Source organism: Brachyistius frenatus, unplaced genomic scaffold (genome assembly GCF_029030835.1).
Source record: "Brachyistius frenatus isolate BFR_SWC_R1_liver_20210118 unplaced genomic scaffold, ASM2903083v1 Contig_384, whole genome shotgun sequence".
Classification (NCBI taxonomy): Eukaryota; Metazoa; Chordata; class Actinopteri; family Embiotocidae; genus Brachyistius; species Brachyistius frenatus.
Genome location: NW_027210983.1, coordinates 205,675 through 220,000, shown reverse-complemented (window position 1 = coordinate 220,000; position 14,326 = coordinate 205,675). Strand labels below are relative to the sequence as shown.

General features: G+C 45.4%; 1 protein-coding gene across 1 annotated transcript in view; it reads left to right on the top strand.

Moving 5' to 3' along the window:
• The window catches only part of LOC138636552 (neuropeptide Y receptor type 2-like), a 16,461-nt gene extending 6,505 nt beyond the window's left edge, over window positions 1-9,956 (top strand). The window contains exons 3-5 of the mRNA XM_069724610.1: window positions 3,472-3,637; window positions 5,973-6,126; window positions 7,226-9,956. Coding sequence (XP_069580711.1) covers window positions 3,472-3,637; window positions 5,973-6,126; window positions 7,226-7,843 — 938 coding nt within the window. The 3' untranslated portion in view covers window positions 7,844-9,956. The remainder of the gene's footprint in view (window positions 1-3,471; window positions 3,638-5,972; window positions 6,127-7,225) is intronic.
• Window positions 9,957-14,326: the final 4,370 nt, after the last annotated feature.

Here is a 14,326-nt window from a genome sequence, read left to right as displayed (position 1 = left end):
TTTTGCTGCTGCTTCCCATGAATTCCTCTAAAAATCCCAGTTTCACATTTGCCTCTTCTTCGTCTGAGTCACATCTGTCCTGATCTCTGACTGGTTTTGCCCTGAAGCATCACAGGAAGCAGGAGGCCAACAGAGAGCAGAGGGGCCACATCAGACTTCCAGATCTGCCTAACACGATGTGGCGCGACGCCCTTATCACAAATGTAATCATCAGAAGCCGACACGGTCCAAAGGGCTGCAGACCGACCCTCCTTCGGGGGTCCACCGGGTCGGCAGTTCCTCCTGTACCGGACAGTCACTTCTAACTAATACGGAGCTGCAGCTGGTGAGGACCAGTGAGGACAGCAGGCGTCCAATCAAAAAAGGACAAAGACTCCTGGCAGCGCAGTCCGGTGTCAGTCCTTCAGGGGACAATTTACAGAAGTTAACCAACACATTTATCATCTGAACAAGCAGGCAGAAAATATAGTTATTAAATGTGTTCGTAGCTTCCAGGTCTAAAAGTGTCCGATCCAGAAGTGTCTTCAGCTGCAATACCAGCGAGTGCCACTAGAGGTCGGCTCCAAAAAGCCTCCGGCTCCATAGACTCCCATTCAACTTCTCTCATCAAATCCAAAGTGAATAAAATGTGTCCATCAGTTATCTCGGTGTTGTTAGCTAAAGTCACTCCTTCTTCTTAGTTTTCTGGAGGTCCATCTGAAAATAATCCCTCATTCATTAGAAAAGAAGATTCAAAAAGACCTGTTTTTGGGGGCGTGTCTGTTTGATTGACAGGCCTGTGGTGCAGTCAGGTTACAGCTATCGGTGAGCGGGACTCCCCCTGTGTGTCTTGGTCTACTTCCTGCCCCGTCCTGATTCATTTTTCATCTGTCCCTCGCTGTCCTCCTCTCCCTGCTGTTTTTAGTCTGTTCTTCCTTCCTTTGTTCGTTCTTTGGTTTGTTAAAGTGGTTTCTGTTGGATTATTTCACACAGAAAACAAGTGATTAATAAAATGCTTCAGTATTCTTTCAGTTTGATTATTCTTTCTGGGATTTGTTGGATTAGTTTGTCGGCTGCAGAACATCTGTCCTCTGATTGTGGCCGACGCTCGGCAGCGGCGGCAGATGTTGACGCTCCGACATGCGGATGTGGACACGGCTGCGCTGGTCATGTGACCTGCTGTCTGTCTGTCTGTCGGCGGCTCAGCGAGCAGATGGCGTCTCTCTCCTCACCGATGATGAGGACCAGTTGTGTCCTCGGATGACTCGGAGGCTCAGAGCGACAGCTGCTTCATCTCCCGTCGCGACAGACGCAACAAACAAGGACAAGAAGAGATGATTAAACACAAAATGGTTCGATGTTAGAGGATTTATGAACTGCCTGATGGGACAGGAAGTGGCAGCACTGTTTGGATTTGAGCTACCTTTTTAATTGATTAATTAAAAGCAGCTTTGATTAGAGTTTGTTTTTGTTGCTCCAGAGGTTTTGAAACTGTAACGGAGGCCAAGAAAACATCAGGAAGTCAGTTTTGGCATTAAAATAAGTGATGACTCAAACAAATATCACACACACACACACACACACACACACACACACACACACACACACACACACACACACACACACACACACACACACACACACACACACACACACACACACACACAAACACACACACATCTATAGACGGTGACTCTCTCTCCAACCACCTCATTGCCTCTGATTTCCATCCAGAACGAAGCTCATAAACCTGCTGAGAAACCACAGGAAGAAGAAGACACCTGAGATCTCACCTGAAAAAAAAAACACCTCCACGGATATTCAGACTAATATTTATTACATTAAATCAAGTTAACGTCATCTCTCCTTTCTCAAGCGTAGCTAAACATTGCTCGTACGTACGAGTCCCAGATCTCCGCCTATGAGCACAACGTTTTTTTCGTCTGTTTCAATCACAAATTTACAATCAACAAAAATATAAATGCATGTACACTTTTGTTTTCGGGTCAGAGTTACACCTGTGATTAAATAAAAGGTGCTTCCTCTTTAAACCACGCAGCTTGTGTTATCCTCAGATTATCTGCAGGTAAACTCACACAATCAGATTCAGAGTGAATGAAGACATTCGTGTGCTTCAGACCTCGATCGTGGATTCGAGGGGTCCCGTTTCTTGTTGCTGTGACTGCAGTTGATTTTCCATCTGTAACCTGGTGCTGCCGCGGCCGTGTGTTCGTTCAGACGTGTAACGACGCTGGAGAGGAGCTCATCAGGGAGATGCTTGTTAGGCAGCTCGACAGGTTCTTTATTTGGTTTGTGGCGGCAGGTGTCAAACCGAGCGGCGCCTCCTGCTGTTTCAGGCAGCATCATAAATCCTGGATGAGCTTATTTTGACTTATTTTTTTAGTCATCTAAAACTGGTTTCCTGTCGTGGACACGAACGCGGGGAGTGAATGTGTTCGCTGGCGGTGGGCCCGTGCTCCACATTTCTTGGCCTCCTCCTTCACGTTGTCACTTCCTGCTTGTTAGCGGAGGAGAGGCAGCCTTTAACAGCTGAGGCGTTCCCAACCCGACGCCTCTTCACTTATCTGTGATGGAGAAGATAGATTTAAGGTGGTGCAGTGGTTAGCATTGTCACCTCACAGCAAAAAGGTTCTGGGTTCGAATCCGGTCCTGGGCCTTTCTGTGCGGAGTTTGTATGTTCTCCCTGTGCTTGCGGGGGTTCTCTCCGAGTTCTCCGGCTTCCTCCCATCATCTAAAAACATGCACCTCAGGTCAGGTTACCTGGCGCCGCGCTAGTGGCAGCCTGCTGCAGCACCTCCCCCCTGAGAGCCCCCCCTGAGAGCCCCCCTGCTGTAGTGAAGACATTTCCCCTCGGGGATTAATAAAGTGTATAAAATCAAATCAAAAAATCAAAATACGGAGCTCAGACCTGAACACACTGCTACTGACGATAAACCATTTCAAATCCCAACAGTGGTGCATATTATATGACAGAGACAAATAAAATCTTTTATTTTTACCATATTTGTGTCTCTATAACTACAAGCTGTGTCTACAAATTTTCATAGTCTCGTGGGTCTGAAAAGTCAATGCAGAAATGCCTTGAAGTGCAATACCACTGAGGGCCACTAGGGGCTGGCTCCAAAAAAAAACCCATCTTTCTCCAAAAGACTCCCATTCAAACTGTCAAACAGGGAAGGAGAACAGACTAAATACACCAGAGAGAGGAGGACTGCAAGGGACAGATGAAACTAATCAGGGCGGGGCCAACAATCACACCAGGTTTGATTGACAGGCCTGGGGTGCAGTCAGGTTTTCTGTTTAGGTGGGCGGGGCATAGTATCCTGCCGCTCTGGTGTGTAGACGCTGGTGTCTACAGTTTGTTTCCATGTAATTCTGTGACGTTTACACGAGGAGTTATTCAGCTTTAAAATGTAAAATGAAGGTAAACGGAACAGATTACACTGAACTTCCTGTCGTCTTCCTCTGCAGCCGACCTGCTGGTCAACACGCTGTGCCTCCCCTTCACCCTCGTCTACACGCTGCAGGGGGAGTGGAAGTTCGGCAGCACCCTCTGCTTCCTGCTGCCCTACGCCCAGGGGCTCGCCGTGCACGTCTCCACGGTGACGCTCAACGTCATCGCCCTGGACCGCCACAGGTGGGTGGGGCTTATAGGACGGGTAATCAACATTCATCCCTACGTCTGTTGATGCAGCGTTGAACACACTGAATGTACAGAAACTGGTGACGAACAACTGGAACACAGCTGGAGAGGGAAAACTTTTCCAGTGAACGGAAACATTAAATTATAAATATGTAAATACAGTCGATGAAAACAAACCTCAAATTCAGACCGTACGAATTCGGACAGTGTAGTTGGAGCTCTGTGTAATTTCTAAAACCACTTTAAACACAATGGGTTTTTTTATGCTGATGTAAATCTCTAATTTTAACATCCATTATTTTATTTCAAACTGAATGTTCAGGTTTCTATCAGGTTTTATTCAGGTTTCTCTCAGGTTTTATTCAGGTTTCTATCAGGTTTTATTCAGGTTTCTATCAGGTTTTATTCAGGTTTCTCTCAGGTTTTATTCAGGTTTCTATCAGGTTTTATTCAGGTTTCGCTCAGGTTTTATTCAGGTTTCTATCAGGTTTTATTCAGGTTTCTCTCAGGTTTTATTCAGGTTTCTATCAGGTTTTATTCAGGTTTCTATCAAGTTTTATTCGGGTTTCTCTCAGGTTTTATTTAGGTTTCTCAGGTTTTATTCAGGTTTCTATCAGGTTTTATTCAGGTTTCTATCAGGTTTTATTCAGGTTTCTATCAGGTTTTATTCAGGTTTCTCTCAGGTTTTATTCAGGTTTCTCTCAGGTTTTATTCAGGTTTCTATCAGGTTTTATTCAGGTTTCTCTCAGGTTTCATTCAGGTTTCTATCAGGTTTTATTCAGGTTTCTGTCAGGTTTTATTCAGGTTTCTCTCAGGTTTTATTCAGGTTTCTATCAGGTTTTATTCAGGTTTCTATCAAGTTTTATTCGGGTTTCTCTCAGGTTTTATTTAGGTTTCTCAGGTTTTATTCAGGTTTCTATCAGGTTTTATTCAGGTTTCTCTCAGGTTTTATTCAGGTTTCTCTCAGGTTTTATTCAGGTTTCTCTCAGGTTTTATTCAGGTTTCTATCAGGTTTTATTCAGGTTTCTCTCAGGTTTTATTCAGGTTTCTCTCAGGTTTCTCTCAGGTTTTATTCAGGTTTCTCTCAGGTTTTATTCAGGTTTCTATCAGGTTTTATTCAGGTTTCTCTCAGGTTTTATTCAGGTTTCTCTCAGGTTTTATTCAGGTTTCTATCAGGTTTTATTCAGGTTTCTCTCAGGTTTTATTCAGGTTTCTATCAGATTTTATTCAGGTTTCTATCAAGTTTTATTCGGGTTTCTCTCAGGTTTTATTTAGGTTTCTCAGGTTTTATTCAGGTTTCTATCAGGTTTTATTCAGGTTTCTCTCAGGTTTTATTCAGGTTTCTCTCAGGTTTTATTCAGGTTTCTCTCAGGTTTTATTCAGGTTTCTCTCAGGTTTTATTCAGGTTTCTCTCAGGTGAAAGCAGCTTCACCAGCTTTTGATCCAATCTCCACAACAACGAGCCGCTGGCTGCCAGACGACCACAGAGCCCCGGCTGGCTCGGCTCTAAGAAGCAGAACCAAAGCAGGTGTGCTGTCGGGCCGGTTAACAGCTCAGTGCTGCTGACTGCAGACCACCACCAGAAACATGACGACCACTGGATTAGTGTTCCTTCTTCACGTTGTTGTGCTGAATATGGAAATTCTTTAAACTTTTGTTTGAAAAATTGAAAATAATAGAAGCTTTTTACAAAAGTTGACAAAACTCAGCGGTAACATTTCAGATACGGGCTTCGACACAACGGCAGTGTTGGAGAAAGTGTTAGCGCACACTGGCACAAGATGAAGGCGCACATTTCCACAATATTTTGTATTTGGAGGGAAGTCCACCTTTATGAGAAGAGATTAAAACGTCTAGAAACTGTTGCTGTTGCACATGTCGTCTCGTGATCACTTAACACTGCTTTAAAAACAGCCATTTTGTCGTAGAAATCACTGCATGGGCTCAGGAACACTCGGCTCTGAGCAGGCGTGTTGAAGATTTGACCCCAAATCTGATGTTTGTCTGCTCCAGTTTCAGGTTTCCATGGTGACATCACTAATGTTCAGGTACCAGAGGTCAGAGGTCACGTTAACGTGAGGAACTCAGTGATGATGTTGAACTCTGAATACTTCCTGATGGAGGTCGTTACTTCCTGCTGCTCCGTGTGCAGCACTGCGCTGCGTTCAGTTTGTGTCCAACAGGAACTTTGTGGTCGATAAATAATTTCAGTGTTTCTTCCTTCACTGCTTGTAAACATCATGTTTTCTATCCTTCATTATTGATCTGTAACATCTGTTCATCTGTTCAGACCACAAACCCGGACTCAGACGTGCGTACTGTGTTTCAGGTGTATCGTGTACCACCTGGAGACCAGGATGAGAAAGGACGTGTGTTTCTGGGTGATCGCTTTGACCTGGGTGCTGAGCGCCGTGCTCGCCAGCCCGCTGGCCATCTTCAGAGAGTACGGATCCTTCACACTGGAGCCAGGACACTCCATACAGGTACACACACACATACACACTCCATACAGGTACACACACACATACACACTCCATACAGGTACACACACACATACACACTCCATACAGGTACACACACACATACACACTCCATACAGGTACACACACACATACACACTCCATACAGGTACACACACATACACACTCCATACAGGTACACACACACATACACACTCCATACAGGTACACACACACATACACACTCCATACAGGTACACACACACATACACACTCCATACAGGTACACACACATACACACTCCATACAGGTACACACACACATACACACTCCATACAGGTACACACACACATACACACTCCATACAGGTACACACACATACACACTCCATACAGGTACACACACACATACACACTCCATACAGGTACACACACATACACACTCCATACAGGTACACACACACATACACACTCCATACAGGTACACACACACATACACACTCCATACAGGTACACACACACATACACACTCCATACAGGTACACACACACATACACACTCCATACAGGTACACACACATACACACTCCATACAGGTACACACACACATACACACTCCATACAGGTACACACACATACACACTCCATACAGGTACACACACACATACACACTCCATACAGGTACACACACACATACACACTCCATACAGGTACACACACACACACACACACACACACACACACACACACACACACACACACACACACACACACACACACACACACACACACACACACACACACACACACACATACAGGTACACACACACACACACACTCCATACAGGTACACACACACACAGGTACACACACACATACACACACACACACACACACACACACACACACACACACACACACACACACACACACACACACACACACACACACACACACACACACACACACACACACACACACACACACACACACACACACACACCATACAGGTACACATCCAACACTCCCCTCGTTCCCTCCTCATCCTCCCTGTTGGATCTTCCTCTCTGTCCTCCGTCTGAAGCGTCTCTGACATGTCGAACTAATAACCGTTGTGTGTCTCAGGTGTGCACGGAGAAGTGGCCCGGTACCAACACGGACGGCACCGTCTACAGTATCTCCATGCTCATCCTGCAGTACTTCCTGCCGCTGTCCATCATCTCCTTCGCCTACGCCCGCATCTGGTCCAAACTACGCGCCCACGTCAGCCCGGCGGAGAGCGGCGCCGTCGGCGGCGCCGGCTCGGAGCGCCACCGCCGGCGCCGCAAGACCACCAAGATGCTGGTGACCATGGTGGTGGTGTTCGCCGTCAGCTGGCTGCCCTTCCACGCCTTCCAGCTGGCCACCGACATCGACAGCACCGTGCTGGACATGCGCGACTTCCGCCTGCTCTACACCGTCTTCCACGTGGTCGCCATGTGCTCCACCTTCGCCAACCCGCTGCTGTACGGCTGGATGAACCGCAACTACCGCGCCGCCTTCCTCGCCGTCTTCAAGTGTCGTAGGGGCGGGGAGAAGGGGAGGGGCGGGCGGCTGGACAGCATTCACCCCGTCGGTGGAGGAGGAGGCGGAGGAGGCACAGGGGGCGGAGGAGGAGGAAGAGGAGGAGGCGGGAGGGCGAAGAAGATAGTCCTGGAAACCCAGGATGTGGTGTCCGCGCACCTGAACGCCACCGACGTGTGAGTCAGTTCGAAACGTGACGAAGGAGAGGAAGGACGGGGAAAGAAAAGAAGAGCATCGTCAGGGAGTCTTTGTTCCCCCGAAGAAAATAGAATCAAGAAATTCCACACAGAGACCGGCAGCGGGGAGATAAGGAGAGAGAAAATAGAAATGTCGGAGAGCGAGGGAGCCCCGGCGGGGGGATTTAAAGAGTTTTTGGAAACCCGAAATAGACGAGGAGGCGGAGATGATCGGGGATTACAAGAAGAAGAGCGACAGGAGAGAAGAAGAAGAGCTGAGTGACTTAGTCTCCTCGACCTCATCGCGATGGGAAACTCACGCCGTCCGAGGATGTGTTTTATTGGAGGCATTTGTTCGTGAAGGATCCGTAAACACTGAAAAATACACAAAAAATGGATCCAAAGTACGCTTCAACAAAAAGATTTGATTTGACAAAATGTCCGAGACTTTTGATGGAATAAAAAAAATTGGACGAAAAGCTGTGGATTTAAGAATCTTGTCAAAATAGGGCTTAACTCCATCGTCATTTCACATGTGGAGCATTTAACCCAGAGTGGCTTATAATTGTGTATTCCGGGGAAAAAACCAAACGGAGGCTGCTGTTAAACGAATGAGAGAAAGGCCCCAAAAAATACAAACTCAAAATAAAGATTGGGGAGTTTAGATGGAGGACGCATGATGTAAGCTTTGTGAAATGTCCGCCATTGTTTGGTAACGGAAATGTGTGTTTAATGTGGATTATCCTATGAAGAAAAAACAAACGTGGGAGTGCAACACAAGGAAGGACGGAGGTGGACGAGTGGAAGATGAGACAGAAGAAAAAAACAAAAAGAAGACCAAGCGGTCAGGATTGAAATGGTTGAGGCGAAGGAATAAGAGACGAGGGCGGCGATGAAGGAACCGAGTGAAATGTGGGATAATGAGGCAGCGTGTGAAAGATATTTGAAATGAAGCGGCAGAGGAAGGATCCCCGCTTACAAACAGACTTGTGAATGTTTAAAACAATTTAAATATTAGGACTTTTTCCAGCTGTAACGTTGAGTCGAAGTCACGCGAGGAGCGGGTCGTTATTTCAAACCTCTGATATCCAGTTTGCATTTGGCCGAAACGTAATTTGTTTAATTTGGGCGTCGACTCTTTAATTTCAACTTCAGCAATGAATCCGCAGATATGAAACAAAAAAAACATGGATTAAATATGATTGTTTCACAGCTGTTAACTATTTTTTAGAAACTTGCTGTAAACGATGTGTTTGGAGCGTTGGTTGTGTTCGTCCTCAGAAATTACTGCAACACAATCTGCAAGATAAAAGATAGGCATGACCAGTAAAAGCTCACCTGCACCAACGTGGTTTTCCAGAAGTGTTGAGCATTTTTTAACTGTTTGTTTTTTCGCTGAGCGCTGAATGTTTGTCGTTTTTTTTTCTGGTTGCCGAGAGTTAAAGAAATTCCACTTTTGGTAAAACGCTGCGCTCGTCACTGTCACTTTTTTTTTCCAGCCGTCCAATCGCGGTAAAAGATGCTGACTTTGCATTCTCCACCTCCGCACACATACAGGAAGGTTGTGCAACAGTCAGGTCTTAATTCCCTCGAGAAATTAAATCCATCGTTCAAAATGCCGTCACCTCAGTTTGTCTCATTAGGAGTTTAAACTTGAATTGCCTAATTGTCATGACAGCTCTCAGTTTTCCGCCCGGCTGTGCCGATTTATTAATTTAGAGTAAACACCGCGGGCTGAACGAAGGATAACCTGAACACGACGTATTCTAGGAGCTGATTAGGAAAGGTGTTGTCAGAGAGGATGAAACAGCCTGCAGGTACAAGCCTTCATTTTCTTTGGGGAGCTTAGCCTCTGTGTTCTTCACCCGTCTTTTCCTCTTTAAATCCCACGATTAGCGGATCCTCTCTGTCTGAGCTCCGCCCCCGACCCACAATCCCTCTGTTCCCTCCAACTGAACCTGTGACCTGTGATCTCTGATCCGTGATCTCTGATCCGTGATCCGTGATCCCTGATCCGTGATCTGTGATCTGTGATCCGTGATCTGTGATCTGTGATCTGCGATCCGCGATCTGTGATCTGTGATCCGTGATCTGTGATCTGTGATCTGTGATCTGTGATCTGTGATCTGCGATCCGATCTGTGATCTGTGATCTGTGATCTGTGATCTGTGATCTGATCTATGATCTATGATCTGCGATCCGCGATCTGTGATCTGTGATCTGTGATCTATGATCTGTGATCTACGATCTATGATCTGTGATCTGTGATCTGTGATCTATGATCTGTGATCTGTCCTCCTTCAGCTCCTCGTCTGTCTTCTCTTTCCTCTGAATGCAGGCCTCCAAAAGACAGAAGTGGACCAAGTGAAATGAGAAATGTCTGTTGTTGTTTTTTTATTTGGACTAAAAAAACGATGCCTGCTAAATTGTGTCCAAAACCAGGTGAAGGATTTCAGTTCAAAAGAAAAAGAAATACTGTCATGACTTCAAATTTCATCCGTGATGTGCTTTAATACCCAAAAGAAGGAAGTCAGGTACGATTAGTCCCTTTTAATAAAAAAACTAAATCAACAAAAACTTCAGACAAGCGTCACTATAACCACGAGTAGTGTTCATGTCAACCGCAAACTTCTTTTAACGACTAAACGTTTTGATTGTTCAATCAATCGAACGATCAAGCTAGCTCACTCGCTAACCTGCTCGCTAACTCCCCGTGTAGCTCCCAGCTCTGCGTGAACACACTGGGACGAGCTCGGAGGACCAAAACCAAACAAAAACACATCAAGCTTTTTGTGAACCGCTGCTTTAAATGACTGCAGTGTTTGTTTTTTATTACGGAACTGCTACGTCTTGTTTTTTGTGCTTCTTTAAAGAGAAGTCAAGATATTTAGCGGCGCGTTGATAATGTCTGACGAGGTTTGCGACGGGAGGCCGCAGATGCTGCTCGAACTTTATCAAACATGAATGTAAACTGCTTTGTAACATGGCTGTAACGTCATTTTATTGTTTCATTGTGTGTAAATATCGACTGTAACCAAGCACAAAGTTGTTGGCTTTCACCTGCATCCAATACATACAGATATACTACACTATACTACACTATACTATTCTATTCTATTCTATTCTATTCTATTCTATTCTATTCTATTCTATTCTATTCTATTCTATTCTCACGCACAAACATGCTGTTGGGCTCTTTCTTACTCTGTCTGTGTGTGTGTGTGTGTGTGTGTGTGTGTGTGTGTGTGTGTGTGTGTGTGTGTGTGTGTGTGTGTGTGTGTGTGTGTGTGTGTGTGTGTGTGTGTGTGTGTGTGTGTGTGTGTGTGTGTGTGTGTGTGTGTGTGTGTGTGTGTGTCCTTGGTGTACATATTGTTTATCTGGAAACGAAAACATCTGGCCTGAAAGTCGAATGTCTTGAGTTGCCATGGTTACGCCGATATGTCGTCTGTAATGTCGTCTGTAATAGATGTGAAAATTCAGCAGCGCAAACCGGGACAGGAACCAAAGTAAAAGTCCACAAACTCACGTAGAAAACAGAACAAAGGATGCTTCAGAACTTAAAACATATATAATAGAATTATCAAATTCTTAAGTTTGGCCTTCGCATCAAAATAATCCAATGATAATTGTAATTCGGCATGCTGATGATGACAATACATTTACAACATGTGACCAAATTTAGGCTAAAAAGAAGAAAAGTACATCAGTATTTACCTGTTAGTGATATTAGCAGCAGAATAATGAGCTCGTTTCCAGCAGACTTTTAACCATTTAAACACAAAACGAAAAAGAAGATTCTCCAGCAAAAACAAAAGTGTTTCTCTCAAGAGTTTCGCTGAAAAGCAGGAGGTTATTTGAGGCTGCAATTCTTCCTGGGACGAAATGAAAAATGAATTACATTTACTCCAGCCTTCATTAAAACGGGGCTTTAGGGCTTCACGAAAAAAAAAGATAAAAACTCAAGGATATTCACTGATGTACAACTAACTACTGTTAGCTAAGTGTGACATTTCAGTGTAAAAATGAACTTGTTGCTCCCCTCTGGTGGACACAGTATGTAATAGCGTGCAGTACTTTCTAAGTTACTGGTCGAAAGCTGGCTGGGCGACGCAGCTGTGTTTGATTTTTTTTTTTTTAAGTGACCATATTTGGACAATCTGGGGAGGAGCCCGAGGACACTAAGCCCCGCCCACCGTTAGTGGAAACCCAACTGCACCACAGGCCTGTCAATCAAACAGACACGCCCCCCCCCCCCCCCCCCCCCCCCCCCCCCCCCCCCCCCCCCCCCCCCCCCCCCCCCCCCCCCCCCCCCCCCCCCCCCCCCCCCCCCCCCCCCCCCCCCCCCCCCCCCCCCCCCCCCCCCCCCCCCCCCCCCCCCCCCCCCCCCCCCCCCCCCCCCCCCCCCCCCCCCCCCCCCCCCCCCCCCCCCCCCCCCCCCCCCCCCCCCCCCCCCCCCCCCCCCCCCCCCCCCCCCCCCCCCCCCCAAAACAGGTCTTCTTGAATCTTCTTTTCTAATGAATGAGGGATTATTTTCAGATGGACCTCCAGAAAACTAATAAGAAGGAGTGACTTTAGCTAACAACACCGAGATAACTGATGGACACATTTTATTCACTTTGGATTTGATGAGAGAAGTTGAATGGGAGTCTATGGAGCCGGAGGCTTTTTGGAGCCGACCTCTAGTGGCACTCGCTGGTATTGCAACATCTAATTAGTCACCTTTTTTAATTGGATGTTTCGGTGATTCGTGTTCATGAGGTTGAGGTAATGAAGTTTGGCAGGATAAGACATTTATTATCCACAGAGGAGGAGCTCAGGGGTGACCGCCGTTTGATCTGCAGATCATTACGCCGTTAAGCCAGCGTGAGCAATGTAGAGCCTACCGGGAGTGTGATTGTACCGACGCCGGCTCAATGTGGTTATCGACTGCTTTAACGGGAAGAAAGTCAGGGAGAAATGATTACAACAGGTTAGAGGAAAATCCAGTCAGAGGAGGGGGAGCTATTGATTGGAAACTGTGGGGAGTCAAGAGAAGGAGGAGGAGGAGGAGGAGGAGAACAGTGACTGACAGGATAAGAGGGGAGTTTAGATTGGGGGAGATGGCGGCTCCTCAGGGGCGAGGCAGAGAGTGCAGGATTATTTCACTCCATTTGTTCCCTGTAGTCTTGAGTTAATGGGATAATGGTTGGTATTAAGGGGCGGAGTCAATGGCATTGACCCTCGTGTCCAAACCCTGGACTCCTATTTCATTCTGAACTGTAATGAATAGGCTCAGAGGTTATGAAGGTTAGGACTCGTTGAGGTATACTGTGATCTGACCACAAATCACAGCTGCTGCCAGTCAAAGGTCGTATTTCAGCCATTAAAAACTCGAAATACTGACTGCACCAACTCTAAAGCCAACGCCAACAATCTAACGTTGTACACTATTCCTCTTTAAACAAAGGAAGAATATATAATGCACATTGCACTTAACCACTCAGGAGCAAAGGGCATGAGTCATATATATATATTGCATTATTGATGGGTACAAGTACAGACAACCTCGAAAGTATTTGTTCCGTCTGACTAATTCTGTTCAATCTGTATCTGTTGGATTTTTATTTGTGAATATTGGTGTTGCTAAATTTCTTATTGCCAAGTATTGTACGCATCATTGATACTTTTGCCAAGATATTACATTTGGTACGTGCCATTAATGGTGCAATATCTGTCTTGTTCTTACTTTAACTGTGGTATTGTGTTTCTAATTATTTTTATTATTTTATTATTAGGCTATTTCCCATGAGCGCTTCTTTAACTGGAGGGTCAGCGTGAACCGGTCATCGTGCCGAAGCGGGAAAAAGTCTCGTGAAATCTGTTTTTTTTTCTATGCTTTTCCCCGACTGACAACCGTCTTCATGCTTTTGCAAAGAAATATAAAAGTGAACATTTAAAAAAAAAAAAACTCCTCACCAGCATCAGAAGGCCACTGTGACAGATCGGCCTCCAGCAGTTCGATGTCCTCGAACAAATTCGTCTTCTGGAGAGAATTGAACTGAGAGTCTGCAAAATAAAATAATGTGTCGGCCCATCTGATCACAGAGCCGCTAAAGGAGGGTAAAATCTGCTCAAATCCTCAGTCACCTCGCTATCTGCCCTCACTCCTTCAAAACGCCCTGATTTACCAAAAAGGTCACAGTTTTCCAAAGAGAGTCTTCACATTCAAAAAATGTCATTTCTTACTAAAAACATCTGCACTTTCCAAAAATGTTCCTGTTCTTCCGGAAATCATCTCGCTTTCCAAAAACTGTCTAGAATCTGTCCTCAGTTTTTAAATATCCTTTTTTCCTGGAAATATCTTCATTTTAAAATAAATATTCTTGCTTTACAAAAATGTCCCCATAATGTGGAATTTTCCAAAAGAAGGCTTAACTTGCCAAAACTATCTTTGGTTTAATTCCCTTAGTTTCTAAAATGTCTTTGCAAATGTCCCACTTAACAAATT